Source organism: Panthera uncia (assembly GCF_023721935.1).
Source record: "Panthera uncia isolate 11264 chromosome B3 unlocalized genomic scaffold, Puncia_PCG_1.0 HiC_scaffold_1, whole genome shotgun sequence".
NCBI lineage: Eukaryota > Metazoa > Chordata > Mammalia > Carnivora > Felidae > Panthera > Panthera uncia.
The window spans coordinates 105,198,613-105,219,369 of record NW_026057582.1 but is presented as its reverse complement, the minus strand read 5'-3'; the positions used below and the strand labels follow the sequence as shown (position 1 = coordinate 105,219,369).

At 37.3% G+C, this 20,757-nt stretch overlaps 1 protein-coding gene across 1 annotated transcript; it reads right to left on the bottom strand.

Moving 5' to 3' along the window:
* Positions 1-2,155: 2,155 nt before the first annotated feature.
* On the bottom strand, positions 2,156-20,757 carry RAB11A (RAB11A, member RAS oncogene family). The gene is made up of 5 exons (XM_049613784.1): positions 20,602-20,757; positions 13,739-13,934; positions 13,299-13,492; positions 12,210-12,290; positions 2,156-3,933 (listed from the first exon to the last, which is right to left on the bottom strand). Exons 1-5 carry the CDS (start codon positions 20,639-20,641, stop codon positions 3,794-3,796), a joined length of 651 nt encoding a protein of 216 aa, XP_049469741.1. The 5' UTR covers positions 20,642-20,757; the 3' UTR covers positions 2,156-3,793.

Here is a 20,757-nt window from a genome sequence, read left to right as displayed (position 1 = left end):
AGCCCATCATGTGCTCCCCACCCCCATGCCCCTTAGCACATACGGTACTCCGACACTTATGGTAGAAAACCGCAGTCATTTTGCAAATGTTCTGAAAGTTTTCATCTCACTGAATGGGGTTAACATGGAAATAATGATAACATTTTAATCAACTTATTGTAAGACCAAAAACATTTGGCAAAATGATTTTTTACTTATCTATTCAATTTACGTTCAAATGTATAATACTTTGACTCTACTACCTGAAGAGTTCATTCATAAAATTACTGAACTGGAGCTGGGATAAACCCCAGGAATAATCTAACCTATTCCTCTCACTAATGGGAAGAAGGTGAGGCTCAGCGATAAAAAAAAAAAAACTTAAAGAGCTGCGACTAGAATCCTAGTTTTTGTCCCTCAGTCCACTGCTCTAGTACACCTGCCACTTTTAGCATACTTTCTAATATATGCCCAATATCACATATATAAGTGTCCTTTCAGATGTTCCTTCTCTATCCTCCAATTCAATTTTCAGTGAAATTAACCCTTCAATTAAAATTACTTCTCAGCCTATGATCTCCTTTACAGAAGCTGTGATGATATTAGCATTTTATATTTCATTGTTACCCTCAGCCTCCTATAGCTTGAGGAAATACAACCATTCTTTAAAACATTAGCATGACAACTTCAGTTTATTTGGCATATCATTTAGGTGAGTGGAAAAGGTGGCCTGTCAAATCCCAGAAAGGGTGTGGCATCAGCACGGACCCAACAGGATAACAAAAATCAGCCCTCCTAATTTTAGCACTAGCCTATTATGCTAACCCATTAAAGCATGTGGTGGAAGACGGTCCTTTCAGGGTCTTTGTTTATTTTTTTTTCCCCCCACACAAGTAATGCACGCCATGCACAGTTCTTATACAAAATTCAGATTTTGTTTTGAATTTTTTTCAGGCTTAAAATGTTTGTGAGACTTCAAACAACCAATCTCTATTTTCCTCCTGTGTTTAAGCGCACGCACGCGCACGCGCGCGCGCACACACACACACACACACACACACAGCTCCATTAATTAAAACCTAACAGGCTAGATTAAGTTCTTAATTATCAACCCAGCCTTTGACTTATTCTGCTTCTGGTACTGGCCAAAACTGTCTAAAAAGTTTTGTTTTCCTCTTTACGGTAGATGGAAGAAATCAGGACAACAATCAAACCACTGAGAGTATCTGTATTTTGAAAATACAAGTATCACTGAGGACAAAATTTAAGATGTTCATTTTCCCAATGATGAAATAAACATGACTAGCTCTGATGGGCAATCTAAACTCAAGAGGTCTAACTTTTCTGCATAACCTTTCAGAACTTAAAAGACCCCTGGCACAAATCACCAGCTAGCACCCCTTCTTAGAATTAGAATTTAGAATACACAATGCAATGGCTAAAGATACCCTTACAGAGTTACAACCACAATTAAAGAAAAATCATAGATAGCACAGATAGCACTTAAGAACAATGACATACAAGTTTAAATCAGGAGGGCTAACGGACTTTCCAGAAGAATAGGTTAAAAAAAAAAAAATTCCCAGTTAAAATAACTGAAAAGCAGGGTCAAGCAGCAAAACTCTTCTAAACTGCCTTGAGCCCTAAACTGTCATAGTAATTTAAAACTTAATGTTTCTTACTTGAGACAGTTTGTCTCCTGAGATACTATTCAGAATGAAGACACTGTTAAGATGCAAAGACATTTTCTACTACCTCTTAAAGGGTTCTTGGAATTCTCCCAAGATCCAACCATGCCCAAGGCAACATTAAGTCTATACTTGATAAAATTCAGTTATTGATTTTCAATTCACTACCTACGGTTTCCTTCCCTTAAATAATTTTGTGAAAGATTTACTACCAATTTTGAGTAAATGCCTCTTGCTGGGTCTGGTGACACTATTATAAATGAAAATACAAAGACTACCTCCCTAATGTTTTTGGTGATACCTTTTCCAAGAAAAGCATAATTGCATTCCATGTCTAAAATCAAAGCTGAATTCATACAATGATGCCTCCAATTCAGTGTTTACTCTGTAATGCAAGGACCTATGCTCTTACTCATCAGAATCAAATATTCCATGGCTGCATCCAAAGCACTCAAAGGAAAAATGTAATCTGACAACATAAAGAATAGTCCCCCTATAACTGTTTATTAGAATGTGAATATATTCCAAATCAATAACTAAAAAATAAAATAAAGATAAAAATAAATCAAGTTACAGAGCATGCATAAAATACAAAGTAGCGATTTACAAATAGATAATAGTATCTTCATAACCAACCAATACACTAAAATAATAAATGGCTACAGAAGAAAACCAAAATGACCACAGCAATGCCTTCCGTGTGCCCCACACGTCATAAGCACTGCAAAAGACTGATTAACTATGCAACATAGTAATCTATGCAAGCCCACACACATATATATTTTTGTATTTGGGGGATATTCCACCATCCTGAATAGTATCACTTCAGTTGACACAACTTTCAGAACACTGCAGAGTAAGTGCTTAATATTATCCACAAGAAAGGAAAACTCAGTATTAGTGTGCACATTTCTAAATGGGAAACTAGTTGCTCCATTGATTTCAATAATGTAGTGGGAAAAAGTATTTCAGGTTGGTATAATGCCTAAATACATTCTATTTAAACTCAAGGTACGACGTACTAAAAGAATACATGCCTTTAAGTGGTACCACTTGAGCAGAAATTAACTTCTCACTGTATTCCTAGACATACTGAAACCAGAAATTTAACTGGACTGTATTCCATAATATATTGCAAACTCAACATCAGCATTGTTAAAATAATTATCCATGCCTGCTGATAGATATGGTGATAAAACTACGTTGCATTTCATTTACTGGAGGGTTTTAAGACAAAATTAACACTTCACAATCTGATACTAACAGCATTAAACCAGTTATTGCCTGAGCAATAAAAGGCCACATAACCTACTGCTGGGAAAACAGGTAGGCCCAGTGATTTGGGCTGCCTGATCACTGCAGCAGAGGCATCTCAGATGGAACTCCACCAGTGTCTCGAGTTCCCAGCCTGCCAGGCAGCGTTGTTGAACATATGGCTCCATAACCACACTGCTACTGAAACCATAGAACAGTCTTTCATGTTTATTAAGATAATTCTTGTCCAGAAAAAAGTGTCCCCCCTCTCTAATCAACTTTGATGCTTACAAAAATTAAAAAACAAAATTTACTAAACTACTTAACCCTATTAAGGCATTTTAGAAATTGACTTCCAGAATAATGGAAAATTTTCAAGCTCTCAAAATCTTGCTGTGTTTATAGGGCAATTCTTAGATCTGTGGAAATATACACTGCATTGAGAGAAAAGGGTATGAATTATAAGCTGCTCATTATTCGCTGCTCTGTGGCAAAATGATAGCTTATTTCTTCTAAGGTCTTCTTAGTTTGATTTGATCAAGACCAATAGGTCTGAGCTTCAAGCGATCAAGTTCTATTATGTCCTACAGTGACAGGCTTCCATGATGAAAAGTAAACAATAACTGAGGAATCCAAACATTCAGTTTATTAAACTAAGGCTAGTGAAGCCATAGCATGAAAAAAAAGCTGCAGTCATTTGGGACAAGTGGATGATTTTATAAAGCTAAAATCAAAAGACTTAAGACATGAAAAAATTCATAAGTATGAGGAAGTAATAAAACACAAAGTGACCACAAGAATTACAAATATATTTAAATCTCAGACCTGGGAAATGGACTATACACAGCCTTCTAGGGGAGAAGAGAAACGCCTTATATGTTCTGACAGCACTGCACCTTTGGCTTGTTTTCAGTGGTTGGTGGAACATGAATAGGAACCACGTTGTTGCTTGGAGACATGTCATTTTCACGTCTGTCTGACATTTGCTTCTGGGAAACAATGCGGTAGATCTCTGAAAAAAGAAGAAAATCCAGCAATACTCACTGTGAATAGACTCATTAATAGTTGATATAAAAGTAAGTATACAGAGGTAGAAAAGAGATTTGCAGAAAAAGACTGCAAACAAACTTGGCCAAAGAATGTATAAATTTAAGTTTTATTTTCAAATAGCCACTGATTAGAGTCAATCCATTATTGTAACAATTTCTCGAAGAGTAAGAAGAGAAAAACTGGTTTTCCCGTTTACCAGTCAATTAAATAAATCTTGTTTTAAAGAGATTACATAGTTTACGGGCTTAGATGTAAATTAAGCCATGAGAGAAAAAAAATAAATAATAAATATTAAACTATGAGAGTATTTTCAGTCTACCCTTATCAAGAAACCCGACATAGCATCACACTGTACCACAGAAAAATAAAAATAAATCTGCACTATGAGACACATTAGTATTTTTCTTGGCTGTGTAGGGAAGAACACAACTTCACCAACATGCCAAAATCCCAAGGACTCTTGGAAAGGAGGGAAAGATGATGTTTATCAGTGTCTCCTGAACTAAAGTTAAATTGTAATGAAGTAATTATTAACAAGCAACTTAAGATCTTATATGACACTTACCCAAACTGTTAAAAAAAAAAAAAAAGAAAGAAAGAAAGAAAGAAAGAAAAGAAAATCTGTGTCTACCTCTTCCACTAAACATTAAACTCTGTATAGACACTGTGTCTACCTTATTCATTTCTGTATCTCCAGCATATGGTATATAGTAGGGGCTTAACAATTTAATAAGTAACTTTTTGGTCCAATAAATGTTATGAAATTCCTCTATATCAAGTATCTTTATTTAACTCATTTTATTCGGTCATATATTGCACTGCCTAAAAGTATTTCACTCTGACTAAATTATAAATTCCTTACAAGCAGAGAATGTATCTTACTTATCTTTATTCTCTCAAGACAAAAACAAAAACCTCAAAAGGTAAGAGAATTCTAAAAATGTGACAAACTGACACAATCTATCTCCTATCATGATGTACTACGAAAGACACAGTGCATTCCTATGAAGGATACCAGTGTATTCCTGCCAAAAATGTTTAAAATGAATTTATCCTGAGAAAACGATTAGATAAATCCAGACTAAGGGACATCCCACAAGTAAACTGGCCAAGAGTCTTCAAAAACTTTGTTGTTATAAAATACTTTAAAAGATGGGGATAAATGTTCTGCATCTGTAGTGTCCAATACAGTAGTCACATATTTAAATAAAATTTGGGGCACATGGGCGGTTCAGTCAGTTAAGCATCCGACTTTGGTTCAGATCATGATCTCATGGTTTATGAATTCGAGCCCCGAGTCTGGCTCTGTGCTGACAGCTAGGAACCTGTAAGCCTGCTTCAGATTCTGTGTCTCCCTCTCTCTCTACCCCACCCCCACTCGTTCCCTCTCTCTCTAATATTTTTTTAAAAATTTTTAATTGAATTAAATTTAAAAACCAATTTCTCAGTCCACTAGTCATATTTCAAGTGCTCAATAACAACCTGTGCCCAGTAGCTACTGTATTTAATAATGCCCCAGACAGAAAACAATTCCATCAATGTGCGACCTTTGACCAAAATGACATTTAAAATGTAAAAACCAAATCTATAAAGGACATTATTAGTATACTTGAAGAAACAGGAATATGAACTGCACATAAGCTAACACCATATCTCCCAAGCACAAGGCATTCTACATAGTCACAATACCATATATTATACTTGGCATTCTACATAATCAAAATACCATATACTCAAGGAATTATTCTACATAATCACAGTACCGTATATTATATTCAAGAAATTTGTTACTTGAATATATCGTACTGATTATATAGAATGTCTTGTACTTAGAAGATAAAACGCTCCAGTATTTATTTACTTGTAAAGTGCCACAATGTCTACAATATATTTTCCGAAGATTGAGCAAAGAGGAAAAAGAGTATATATATACACACATGTAGAAATAAGCCCAATGTGGCAAAGTGATTCAAGATGAAAGGTTTAAGGTTTTCACTGTATTATTTCTATAATACTTGAATATTTTTAAATTATAAAGTTATAGGGTAAAAAAGAGAAAAGTAGAATTATATTTTCAAAATGCTCCAAGACATGTCAACCAAATAGGAACATCATTTGATTGGATTCTAATTTGAACTGTAAAAAAAAAAAAAAAAAAAAAAAATTGAAACAGAATATTGTAATATTGTTTGGATAAAGATGATAATAAGACATACTGCCAATTTTTTACTAGTTTTGCTATTTTGAGCTTAAGTCCTAATCTTTTAGATATACACATCATGAAATGTTTACAAATGAAATGATATAATATCTGGGATTGGTTTCAAAATAATAAGGGAGGGAAGAGGTGGAAGAAAGACTGGTCATGAACGGATGGCTGTTGGTGGCTACATGGGAATTCATGATACTGTCCTGATTTTGGTATATTGGAAACTTTCCATAACAAAAAGTTAAAGAGGAAGAAATGTGTTAAATGAGTAAGTTCCTCCAAATTAAGAACTAATTTCCCTACAGTTGAAAAACAGCAAGCTGTAGTCAACTGAGTATGTAAACTGGCAAAAATGCTGACAGTTATAATGTACCTTTTCTTACTTTTTTGTGGGGAGGGGAAGGCGCTAAAATTTGTGTTTCAGAAAGTTGACAGTGGTTCAAAGCTGAAGAAGGATCAAGGGAAAAACACTGCAATAAAGAAAGCCTACTGACTAGAATTAAAAAAAAAAAAAAAACAGGATATGCAGTCTAATTCATTTAGATTCTTTTCATTGCAAAGAGTGTGTCAAGGGCAAAGGGAAAGACACTCATCCAATCAGGCTAGTGCCTAAGGAATAAAAACAATCATCAACTTACTATAAAACTACACTGCTCATTCATTCTTTCTTTGTTTTCTCTTATCCCAAACTGGATGGCTCTTCTTTCTCAAGTGCAAATTATTAAATGGGACCCTCTACAAATTTTAACTTCTTTACAAGTCGTTTGGAAGATTAAGTTAGAGGAACCAAAACAAAAAATCTTTTGCAGGCTCTTACATGAAAAGCAAACACTGTAAGAGAGGACAAGGCAGAGTTCTCAGAGAACATTAAGTTAAATATTAAAGAGGTCTCATTCCAAAGCAAGCAATTTGAGCAGTACTGTATAACTGGTCTGCAAGTACTACTGTACAGTTTTGTAAAAATGGATTAGGGCTACATTTGTTCCAGTCACCAAAAAGACATCCACTAATGAAAATGCCAAAGCAATCAATAGGAAAGTGTGGATCAAAACAGTAAAAGAAATGGGCACTAAGATGCTACTCAAGTAATGTATTTAACATCTCCTGTGGCTGGGTGTGTCACTTAAAAGAAACCTTGATAAGAAAATAGGAAGCAGATACCTTCCACCTGGTATCTGATTAGAGGTTAAGTGGAAACAGAAACAGGACTAATAACCTGCTAAACCAGATGCAAACATTTTCCTCTTTCAAGGGCATGTTCTCCTTTAGAACCAAATGTATGTGATACACCAATTCCTGTGCAGTCCCTTTTCAAGATGTCCAAAGGATAGGCAAAGTTAAAAAGAAAAGGAACTATTCTGTGTCGTTCTTGTATTAGGATCTCTCATAGATCTAAATAGAAAGATAAAATATTAATGTAACATAGTTTTAAATATAACCAGGTAAAGTTAAATTAAAAAGACACATGCTTAAAAAAAAAAAATTAAAAAGACACATGCTTGAGGCGCCTGGGTGGTTCAGTCGGTTGGGTGTCCGACTTTGGCTCAGGTCATGATCTCGTGGTCCATGAGTTCGAGCCCCACATGGGGCTCTGTGCTGACCGCTCAGAGCCTGGAGCCTGCTTGGATTCTGTGTTTCCCTCTCTGCCCCTCCCTTGCTCACACTCTCTCTCTCTCAAAAATAAATAAACATTTAAAAAAAAAAAAAAAGACACATATTTATTTCTATCCTAATGAAAGTATGGAGCTAGTTGCCAAGTAAACTCTACCAAAGTTAAATGCAATTGTTCCAAATTAGGGAACAAAAAGAGTTAAAGTTCTCTGGGCCATCCAAAAATTGTGAAAATAACAGAAGCTTGAGTTGTTTCACCCACTATAGCCTTGGTCAGAATTTGTTAGGTCGTCTTCAAACCCACTGCTAACCATTTTCTTGAAAGTCAGAAAAGTGCTGATTTGATACAATGATGTATTTAAAAGGTTGCCACATGCCAAGAACAAAGATACTACACCTAATTAAATGATTCTCACTACTTTAACCATCTTTAATTAAAAAGATGACTTGGACTTACTAATTACTTGGAGAAACCTTGCAGTTATCACTTTAACCAAGTGATCAGAGTTAACATTACCAGTAATAAATACAACAAACCAATATCATGACCTTCTGATGGATGCACTAAGAGCACTTTTGTGGTGTTCCTGCTGGAAGTGCATAATCTGAATTCAATTATGAGTGAACATGAGACAAACCCAAAATGAGGGACACTACAAAATAAATGGCCTGTACCCTTCAAAAAAATGTCAATAAACAAAACAAAGACTAAGGATCTTTTCCTGATTAGAGGAGATGAAAGAGCTAGGACAGCTGAATGCAATGCATGATGTGATCCCAGAATTTCTTGTGCTAATTAAGGACATAATTGGAACAATTGGAAAAATCTGCATAAGGTCTGCAGTTAAACACTGATGTGGATTACTACCTACCTCTCTGATTTTTTACAAGTGCACTATGGTTATGAGAGAGAACATTCTTGTCTTTAAGAAATACACACTGATACAAGAAAAAAAATGCATACAGCAAGAGAAAGAAAAAAGAATAAAGCAGATATGATAAAATACCAACATTTGGGAAACATGGGTGAAGGGTACTCGCAAATTCTTTGCACTATTACTGCAACTCTTCAGTCTGAAATTATCAAATTCAAAGTTGAAAGAAAAAATAAGAGTATGGAAAATATAAATTAAAAACATCCCTTAATAAACTTGAGGATGAAGGAAGAAAACTGCACTGCAATGCAAAGGCTAGGCAATCCATCAGGTTCACTCAAGTACTAGCTAACTACCTCTAAAAAATTCTATCAGTAAAACTGTCATGGAGTTACTGTCGTCTGTGGATGTCAAAAATGCCATGAGTTTATTCTAAACAAGCAACACAATTAACTCTGGAGTATTAATGTAGATAAGTTTTCCAACATACAATTAATTTTTCACCTTAAAAATGAAAAAAACTATTTTTTTCTTCCAGCAACATCAAAATACAATGTAAATGTTCCCTTAATGCTGTTAACATTCAAGGCAGAATTAAACCTAAGGAGATTACTGTGGTGTTTCCTGTTGCTTCTTTCCCCCCCTCCCTGTCTTCTCTTATTAATACTCCTACTGGTATAAAGCGAAGAAAAGTTTAGAACAAACATCCTAACACATGCAAAACAAGAGATGTCTGCTGCCATATGCAATGACCTCCAATCCCACAGATTAATACTTAAGATTTATGGAGGAAGCTGAGAAAATAGTGAATAGAGAGAGAAAAAATGGTAGTAAGTGAAAGTCTTGTTTGCTTTCAAGCAACATTAATCAAGCAATAAGAAATGTTAAATCTAGAGTGAACTTTAAGAAAAATAGCCATATGTCCTTCATCTTTAAGGACAAAACAGTTCAATTTTAAGTATATATCATACTTACTGATCACTTAGCTCATGTTTGAGTGGATCATTAAATTAAACGTTGCAAAATGACACATAAAATAGTGAACTGAAGATGGTCTCATTTTCACTTAGTATCAGAATAGGCTAGAAACTGAGATCAGAATGGGCTAGAATGCAGAGATGTGATGGGACATAAAAACTATTTCAACAAGGACTAAAAAAAGTGAGGTTTTCAGAGGCCTTAAGAGTCTCACAGACCCTCAAAATGATTTAACTCACTCATTATTTAAGACACTGTGAATCTGAGGACCAGGGAGGTCCAGTGACTAGTTCAGCGACTAGTTACATAGGGAGTGGGAACAAAGTGATAAAAAGTAAAAACCTATAACTCCTGGGTCTAAATTTAGTACTCTACATATTGATTTAATAGAATCCACACAAGCGGTTGTAAGGAAAAGTGCGATTTGCAGACACACTGCATATTTAATCAATTCTTCCTTGCTTCTAACAGTCTGTAATGAAACTTGACACAAAGAAGATTCTAAAGGAAAGCTACTGTGGTCCAAAGACTATTTATCCAACCTTAGCACCAGTTCTGTTAGTTACTATTTTTCTGATAACAGGGAAGAATTCTAATAAGATAGGTATGTAAATTACCAATATCTAGTTTATTTCTAATTAAGTTTATTTTCATGCTTTAACTGCTATTAGCTACTAATTCATCAAATGTCCACTCTGTACCAGGGACAGCTAAGTATTTTAACATGTATGAAGTCATGTACTCATTTTTGGAGTCTACAGATGTCTCAAGTGACAGTGTCTTCTCTGTGGGTTATAGAGACAAAAACCTTTAAGTCACAACATAACAGCCAAGTCAAATCATATCACAAGGTATTTATTTATAAATATAAGCCCTCTCTCAAAAAAACAAAACAAAAACAAAATTCCCCAAAATTTAAGGCCTAGAAATGATTAAGTAACCTGCCTAAGCTTACAGAGCCATTGGTAAGTGAAGGAGCCAGGACTAAAACCCAAGTAAGGCTTCCAAGTCCATGCTCTTAAATTCTTGGGTTTATTCCCTACATATTTCCAATATAAAATAAGACATTTACAAGTTAAAATCTGTGAATCCCGGGGAGCCTGGGTGGCTCAATCAGTCAAGCACCTGACTTCAGCTCAGGTCATGATCTCAAGGTTCATGAGATCAAGCCCCACGTCGGGCTCTGTGCTGACAGCTCAGAGCCTGGAGCCTGCTTCAGACTCTGTGTCTCCCTCTCTCTCTGCCCCTCCCCCGCTCGCAGGCACCTGCATGCCTGCTTTCTCTCTCTCAACAAAATATTTGAAAAAATAATAATGTTAATATATAATTTTAAAGTACTTTAAAACAACCAAAATACTTACTACAGGATTAAGATTAAACTTGCTGATAAATTTGGTCATTCTAATAAAGTCAGAGTAAATGTAAGTCAACACAAATACAATGCCTTCTTGAAATCCCTAAGGTTGATCTGTCTGCACATCTACATTCTAGAACAGCATGAACTTTGTTCTTTTCCCACTATGTATTTAAACTTTTCCATATGCAGTCACTTGCTGATTTTCTCCACAAGGTGACACCTTGCTTCTTCTACAACAGGAGAATTTTACTGTTTTTTCATCTAAATTTTTAAGAATGTATTTTTCCCAGGGCACCTAGGTGGATCAGTTGGTTAAGCATCTGACTTTGGCTCAGGTCACAATCTCGTGGTTTGTGGGTTCGGGCCCTGCGTCAGGCTCTGTGCTGACAGCTCAGAGCCTGGAGCCTGCTTCAATTCTGTGTCTCCTTCTCTCTCTGCCCCTCCCCTGCTCACGCTCAGTGTCTCTCTCTCTCTCCCAAAAATAAATAAATATGTAAAAAATGTTAAAAAATAAAAAAGTATAGTTTTCCCTAGCTGCTTCTGTAACATATCAGAACCAAGCAAGATTTTCTTTACTGAATTTCAAAGGGCATTTATAGCTTTCCATAGCCAAGATTTCAGGTTATTTATTCATTGATTTATTTGACAGAGAGAGAGAGTGAGAGTGAGCATGCACATGCCCATGTGCACAGGAACATGTGCATATGAGTGGGGGAGGGGCAGAGAAAGAGGCAGAGAGAGAGAATCCCAAGCAGACTCCTCACTGTCAGTGCTGAGTCTGACTCAGGGCTCAAACTCAAGAACCGTAAGATCATGACCTGAGCGGAAATCAAAGAGTCCAACCTTTAACTGACTGAACCACCCAGGTGCCCCTCCACAGCCATGATTTCAATATTCATCTTATGAAAATTTAAGGATTACTTTAACCGTTACTTTGTGCTTGTGACCACAAAGTACAGAATATCTGGAATGAAGTAATAACAGAAGTGAACAAATTATTTTCAAAGTACTTTTCCCAATATAAACCAAGTGAATTAGGATTAAAGCTCAGCAAGCAAGGGTTAACTAATTTTGTACTCTAAACAGTTCTTGCTATAGCAGCTCTTAAATGAGTCATTCTTAGATAGTGTGATATATAGTTTTCTAATTTGTTTACATTCATAAAACTTCCAATTCCCACTAGTGTACTGTAAAAATTCAAGTCTTACCTGTCAGAATTGTCTGAAAAGCAGCTTCTACATTTGTAGAGTCTAGAGCAGAAGTCTCAATGAATGACAAACCATTCTTTTCTGGGGGGCGGGGGCGGGGGCAAGGAGTGGGGAGAGAGAAAAACTTCAGTCTTGTCAAATTTTACACAAGAGATGTAATACATTCAAACTTCAAAAAGAAAATAATAAAATTTTGTAAAACCCAAGACCTCCCCAACCCCTTAAGTCGTAAGGACACCATTCTACTTTACTTTAGCAGATTAAAATAACAGTGAGAAATTTTCACTGGCTCCTTAATTAAAATAAATACTTGTTACATCTATCTACTACCAATGAATGGCAATGAGTGACACTACTCAAAAGGTAGTAAACTTATCAAATACTCCATTATTTGCATCCCTTACTGTCCTTCTCCCCATCAACCACATAATTATGATATAAACATGGATAGGTATGTATTTATTCACTTAAAATTCTGCAACTATATTATTTGAAATAAAGCTTCTTGCCTGGAAAACTGAAAAACTATTACAAAAACCTTTATTCACAGCATAATCACTGGGAAACAGTCACAACCTTCACTAGCCAAGAGTGAATAATGCTGCCTTCCGACAGGCTGTCCCTACTGGAACAGAAGAAACAGGCAGATCCTCCACTAAAGCCAGAAAAGTTATAACTCCTACTAAACAGCCGCATTCTCTATCGGTCCTTGACACTCCCTGGGCCACTACTTTTCACACCCATATAGAGCAGCTTTGGTAAAACACAGACATAATAGAAAAAAAACAAGAAGCATAAAATAAACTGACAGGTATCATCTATTCCTTCCAGGGTCAGGAAAAAAAATCGGATTTATATTCAACTTTTGGCAGCAAAACTCAAAATACAATGTTTTAATGACTCAAGGTTAAGCAAAAGAGCCACACAGTCATCATTAACTTTTAGAACAACAATCCTTGCTGAGCACTGATGTTTGCTTTCCTGAAACTATTGTAAGCGATTACCCACACTGGAAAAGTTTCAAAACTGCAAGACATAACAGTAAGAAATACAGAATCACTATAATATCGTGAAATTCATATCACTAACCTGCAAAAGCTCTTGCTTCATCTGTAGGTACTGCCCTGAGATGACGCAAATCACTCTTATTGCCCACAAGCATGATAACAATGTTACTATCAGCATGATCTCTCAGTTCTTTCAGCCATCGTTCTACATTTTCATATGTGAGATGTTTAGCAATGTCATAAACCAATAAGGCACCTACAGCTCCACGATAGTATCTGAAAACAAAAACATGTATTTAACTATTAGAAAAAAACCGCAAGACGGAAGGGAACACCGTGAAGAACTAAATTTGTGGATTATATATTTTTAAAAGGACATTTATAAATAAATTTCAAAATCCTTATACTAGAATTCTTAAAAGAAGAAAAAAAAACAAAACAAAAAAAAACAGTTATCTTTTCCAATACCAAAAGTCAGCTAATTCAGTCTATTTCTCAGAACTGAAAAACGATGAGACTTACGCTGATGTTATAGCTCGGTATCGCTCTTGCCCTGCCGTGTCCCATATCTGTGCCTTGATTGTTTTCCCATCAACCTGGATGCTTCTTGTTGCAAACTCTACTCCAATGGTGCTCTTGCTTTCGAGATTAAACTCATTTCGAGTAAATCGAGACAAGAGATTACTCTTTCCAACACCAGAATCTCCAATAAGGACAACTGATTAAAAAGACAAAGAACTTAGTGTCAGATAAATGAGGCAGACATATTCAAAATAACACCATGCTTTAAAGCAAAAAAGAGCATCAGATATTTTAAAACGAATGGGGGCGGGGGAGAGGGCAAAAGCCCATATTCCTGACCTGTTACCAATCAATAAAACCAATTTATTCTTTTTAACCTATTTCTACCTACATAATAACTTGGACACATCATCTGCTTAGCACAGATACAGTATCCTGCCTTACACATGCAATTTTTAATCATAAGTCTGCTAGGCATTGATTAATTACCATCAATGTGATACCAACCTTACTATTATAGGAGGTACTAACTTGAAAGATAAATCCTACACCAAATAAACAATTTGTGATATTAAAGTGTATCATACAGGAAAGCAACAAAGGATGTTAGTAGAAAGGAGGGAAAGAATGAAAGTGTTCTAATTTCAAAGACTAGGTGTGATCTCAGGACTCACACCCAGGCAAAATGAAACACATTTACCATATGAGGCATGAGGTTTATATACTCTGCCACCCAGATTACAGAAACTACAAAGAATTTTTCATAGTTGCATTTATTACATGGGCCAGAAGCTAGAGACCCCTACAAACACAGACACTCCAATTAAGTTTAACAGGGGCCCTAGGAAGCTAAGAATTCTTGACTTCCTCTGAGTAAAAGCCAAAGCAATGGGGGCACACACTTACTCTTATGACTTAAGAATTTTTTAAAAACAAGTTTGGTTTAGATGAATTTATTTCCTATGATCACTATAGGAGACAGTTTATTTACTAACTAAATATATGGAGATTTTTTTTTTTTTCACCCAAGGCAATGTTATACTTAAGAATTTCATAAAAAGGGGGCACCTGGGTGGCTCAGTCAGTTAAGTGTCTGACTCTTGATTCAGCTTAGGCCATGATCTTATGGTTCGTGAGTTCGAGCCCTGCATCTGGCTCTGCGCTAAGAGCGCAGAGCCTGCTTGAGATTCTGTCTCCCCCTCTCTCTCTCTGCCCCTCCCCTCCTCCTGCTCTCTCACTCTCTCAAAATAAATAAATAAACTTACAAAAAATTTTTTTTCATAAATAATAAAACAGGCAGTTAACCTGTTTTAAAGCATTTAAGAACAAAACACATTCACAGGTTTACAGAACATGAACTGAAAATGTTTACAAAGGAAAAAAACGTTATCATTTCAGAAAAAATACTTATTTCTACTGTTGACTAGTAATGCTTCTTCTTACTAGGTAACTGATTCAGTCACCAGGACTAGAAAATCAAACATGAGAGAATAACACCAAGGAATAAGACCATATCTTCCTAAAGAGACTGAGATTGGGGGGCAGAGCAGAGAGAGGGAGGTAAAAACTGTGAGAACTCACTGCACTCTGGTCAGAGGGCAAAGAGAATCTATTACGCATTCCTTCCTTGCCACAAGAAGGGATATAAGCTGGCCTCTGGACAGTCTTGGATGGAGTACATTATCAAATGCATATCTTTCTGACTTCCTCTATTAGCTGATTCAGCAAGAAATCATGCAGGTGGCAATAACTCCATGCAGTACAACCGGTAATTTCTAGCTATATAGTCAATTAGAGATGTCAAAGGTATTGTGACAAACACAGATATTATAGCAAACGCTCTAATTTCTAACACCAGGAAAGATGTTAAGGTCATGAACGTAACATATAAAAACAATGCACTTCCAGTTTTATAGGATGGCTGGTTATGTTAGTTTCCAAGGTGCACCTTTCTGGAGATGAGGTCAAATCCAGTTTCAGCGATGTACTCTACCCTATTAATTGGATACACTCAGTGTTGCCTCTTAGGGCAAGAGACCTAATGTTCTGCTGAGGAAACTCTTTCAATCATTTCTGGCCCCACACTAGCACAGAGGTGTAAAAGCCTCACTTGAGGTGGGAATAAGGAAGAAGGGAAAAACCAAAAAGTTAAAACATTTCTACTTTTATAGACACTCAGATGCCAATCAGTAATTCAGGAGCCAGCTTAAAGCCAAAGAGCAAGACATCTAGCATAACAAAACTAGACAAAAGCATGACAAAGCCTTTGGAAAATTAAATACATAACTCGCTCAAAGAACACCTTCTCCCTCCCACAAAACCTCTAGAACTTTCAAATTTTGGTTTCTTCCCTTTTGACCACCATGTTAACTAATGATTATACTCATTATCTCCCCACCTCAGCATAAAGACAGTGAAGGCATTTCCCCCCTCAATGTAACCAATTCATTTTAACATTATAAAAAATTGCACTCTTATCTAAAAATAATTCAAGACTCATGAAGAATGCTTTATACAGTATAAAATAATTACCTCCGCTAGACACGGACAGAGTTGCCAGATTTAAAAGACTAACAACTTGTTAAAGGATTATATCTTGAATGACACCAGAAGATATTGGTTCTGTAATAACAGCACTGCCAAGAAGTGCTGAGATGACAAAATAAGGAAAGCTGGTTCTATTCAGTTACCAAATGAAAAATCAAACCAAGAAGGGTTACATATAAGGTCACTAAAAAAATAAACAAACCAGAATGGATTACATTACCTGAACAACCTAAGAGAATTTACAGGCTATGACTGAAAAAATAAACCAAAAATAAGTAAATTAATTAATTCATGAACTCAGTTTCTAATCAAAATAGCTTCTCTCATTAGGATGACAATATTTAATTGCTTTTTAAAAATGTGAACTATATGATCACATCCTATAGTTCAAAGAAAGGAATCTGCAGTGACTTTCCTGTTTTCCTTAACTAGTACCTTAGGTGAAAGTATGTATGTGTGTATAATAATATAAACATAAATAACAGCATCTGTATATTAGAGACCTGTAACATTTCTAAAATAACCTAGTGATATTTATTACCACTTGGTCAACCTCACCTGCTGAATTTTAAGTATCATTATAATACCTAATATTAAATTTGGTTCATAATATATCAAATATTAGGCTAAATGCCATAAAAGCAGAATATACATATTAATTATCCATTATTTAATAAAAAGTTCCACCTCTTCAACCATATTTAGTTTTACACACTCTTGCAAACTAATGTACTAGACTAAGATTTAATTGGAAAAATCAATCACAGTGCATCAGATCTAAATGTTATCATCTAAAATGATTAACTGATAATTTTCATTCTGATTTTTATAAATAAACTTGGGAGACTTTTCTACTCTTTCAGCTATATTCATGGTCCTACTTCACTGAAAGAGTCTTGAAAATAAAATGCATTCAATAAGTCAATAAGGCTTTAGTCTAGACAAGTTTTTCCAGATTCAGCAGATTGTGAGTTGCTCAACCAAAAGTTGTGAAAGAAAAACTACCAAGATGCAAGACAGCAAAGTTCCTATGATCTTTTCCACTGACAATCAGCTGATGGTTAATTACTACTGACCTTCAACTCGATTGAAAAGAAAATGATGTATCTAAATATTTGCAAAAAATGTGACTTTGAATTGGTGTCTTCAACACCAATAGGAACCATGATTGATGCTCACTTATGTGTCCCACAGGCCATAACCACATTGTATATAAATACCTGTACAATTAAATAAAGCTTTTAAAGTAAAATGTCAAGTTTTAAACAGTAAAATAACCCCCCCCACACACACTTTGGGTCAATGAGACCCAAGTCTCATTGTTGAACTTAACTAATGTTCAAGAACGAATACATAACATAGAGTAACTGCCCTGCTCTCCCCAATTTACATTCCCATTTGGACCACTACATCGTTTACTAATCAAAATATCCCTTCATTTTCAATTGGTCAGAGTTATGAACTTCTATTTTCCTCAAATATTAAGTGTGCTATGTACGCGATCTTCCAAGTGGAGAGCTGTAGCTCATCTTGTTGAATAATCTCTCTAGAATGATACCATTTTAAAGTGATATTGTTGCTTTGCTTTAAAATATAATTGTATAAATTTAAAAAATTGGCCAAATAATCAGCACTAAAGTTTTTTTTTAAAATGACTCATATCCTGTAAGAGCTTTAAAAAAAAGTGGAAATTCTTCTCAGCAAAATTTTTAAACACCCTATCTTAAACAGCAAAATGTACAAAAACGTACAACAAAATGAAAACATAACCCATGGAAACATAAAATACTTAAAAAAAAAAAAAAAAGGAACTTTTAAAGAGAGAGACAAACAGGGGAGAGGGACAGAGGGAGAGAATCTTAAGCAGGCTCCACACTGAGCGTGGAACCTTGAAGCGGGACCCAGTCCCACAACTCTGGGATCATGACCTGTGCCAAAATCAAGAGTTGGACACTCAACCAACTGGGCCATGCAGGCACCTCAAATTCCTACTTTTCAGTTTCTTTAGTAATACTTAAATGCTCTTATAAAGAGTTAAGGTTCAAAAAGCTGACAAGAACCACAGTGACTTTCTTCACATTATTATCACTTACTGAGTCCTCATAACCAGTCTCATTGAATTCTGGAAAGAGTCCTGAGAGGTAGGTATTATTTCCTTTTTATAGAGGAGGGAACTGATGTTCAAAGGTCACAAAGCAAATTTAGGACCTGAATCAGAATTTGAATCCAGGCCTGTAAACCCTATACTCTCAATCACTGTTAACAAGAATGGTCTAATCTCAAAATTAAGTTAAAATCTCTTAAACCAATCCAGGATACTTAATATTCTTAGTGAAAAAAAAAAAAAAAAAATGGCTTCTATAAACAACACTCAAGCTCCAAACCAAACAGGAGAAATACTGTGTTGTTAGTCTACCTTGTTCTAAATTCATCACTTTAAAGGTACCTAGCTGCCTACCACCTTGTACCTTAAGAAATAAACCTGATAATGACTAAACACTAGTCTCTAAGGTCTCACCTACCTAAGTAATTTCACTTGACCTCAGATGCCTTCAGCTAACAGTATGCTAACATTTCCTTTTTGTATTTGTAAAATGCATTAAGTACTCTCTTCTCCGTTAATGACTTTCCCACCATGGGGTAGTGAGGGTGAACACTGAATGTAGTCACCCTATAAAACAGAATATTCTGGCCCAGGAGTTAGCAGTGATAAGATTTGCAAAGTATTGGTAAAGCAAAGAAAGGTTTCCGGCTCCCTTTAGTCAATCATTCTTAGCACCCAATGGCAAGGTCAGAAACAATCACCATGCTTAACACTCTTTTTAAACTCCACCCTCCACTGTAAAGCTTTAATAGCAATGGCTTCTTCCTCCCTGGTAATGATCTTTGTTCAGCATACTACTTGATGGCTGCCCTAATTCAGAGGCAGAGAAAGAGCATCTGAGTGGGAACGCATTCAATGAACAAAAATAAAGCATTTACAGTTGTGTTTCTCATTGAAAACCGTACCCTTTAGTTTTGTTGATTAAAAAAAACCCAACAAACTACTGGGATTCTTTCTGGACTAACCAATAAGCAATTCTTTCCATCCACTCCCACCCTCCAATATGTTTTGTCCAAGGGCACTACATGTTTCCCTATCTTGTATCACATACTTAATTTCACCAAAGAGCACACAACTTCCCCCTAGTCCCCACCTTTTGGGAAAGGTATGTGGCCAACTAAGACTCTTCCCTTCCTGTTCTAAAAACACCAAAAGGTTGGATCCTCCCAGTGTTGCAGCAGGAAGCAACCAGTCCATAGTGATAAAGCAAGCTAGTATTTGTGCAGCGCACAACCTTTCCTGCTCAGGAACTGGGCCTTCAGGTCTGGCAAGGATAACAGCCACCACCCATCCGCAACCCCTTCTCGCTAGCAGACTCTAGAGTTATCCCGGGCTGGCTGCCGCTGGGTAGGGAGGGTAGGAGGAAAAAAGCCTAGATGGGAAGTCACAACAGTCTGCCGGGTCACTGCGACAAGTGCGCGCGTGGGTGATGGACAATCCCTCTTGCCCTACCCCCCACCCTCGGGGTCGCACAGGAGACGTCGGAGAGCTCTAGATTATTTGGGGAGGAAAGGCAGAGAAAGAGCTACCGATCCCGGGGGCAGTGCGAGAAGGTTACTGACCACGAGACCTGTGGGGCGGGTGGGGGTGGGGGTGGGGGCCCCTGGCCCGTTCAGATTTTAACGAGGGCCTGGCCCAGGGATGGTAGAAAACTGCTCAGAGAGGCTTCTGTCCGAGGGGAGGGGCTGAGAGGAGACGCAGAGGAGAGGCTCGCTCGAGGGGAAAAGGGGGGCAGATTAGAAAAAGAGCTGTAGTGGGAGTCTGCGCCGAAAGAAAGGTGAGCGAGGGGAAGGGCCGGTCAGACGGGCTCGGGAAAGGAGCGAGCCGAGAAGGGTGTATACTGAGCGGGAGGGGCGCCAAACCCGAAAAGATAGATGGTGGGCGGGGCGGCCCCCTTCAAGGGGCCACCGAACCGGGGAAAGGAAGACGATTGGGGAGAAAGCTGCCTGCCAAGAGAAGGACACAGGGTGAGGGGCGCTGAGGATAGTGAAGGCCTAAGGGGAGGTCGCTAAGAGCCCGGCGTGTGGGGAGGGCTCCCCGTCTGAGGGGAGAAGGACTGAGTTGGGAGACCGCAGAACAAATCGCACAGAGAGGAAGGGCTGAGGAAGGCCGATTTCAGGGCAGGGGCAGCCCGCACGCGGGTCCCCCGGGAGTGTCTCGGGCCCCCGAACGGGGGACTCGGTGAAGAGAGTGGGAGAGCCCATGGCCTCACCTTTGAAGAGATAGTCGTACTCGTCGTCGCGGGTGCCCATGGCGCGGCCGAGGAGCGAAGGGGCGGGAGCAGCAGTGGTATCTGTGGGACCAGGGGGCGTCGCTGCAGGGGTAACCCGAACGCCGAGCTTCAGCTGCCGGACAGGGTAAAGAACCC

Bases quoted from the DNA above. Each gene is read 5' to 3' on its own strand.
- RAB11A (XM_049613784.1), bottom strand. From the start codon at position 20,641: ATGGGCACCCGCGACGACGAGTACGACTATCTCTTCAAAG. The intron at 13,493-13,738 runs GTAAGTCTCATC...TTTTGTTTTCAG, and splicing joins TACCGAGCTATAACATCAGC to ATACTATCGTGGAGCTGTAG. The intron at 3,934-12,209 runs GTAAGACTTGAA...TTCTTTTTTCAG, and splicing joins TTTTCAGACAATTCTGACAG to AGATCTACCGCATTGTTTCC.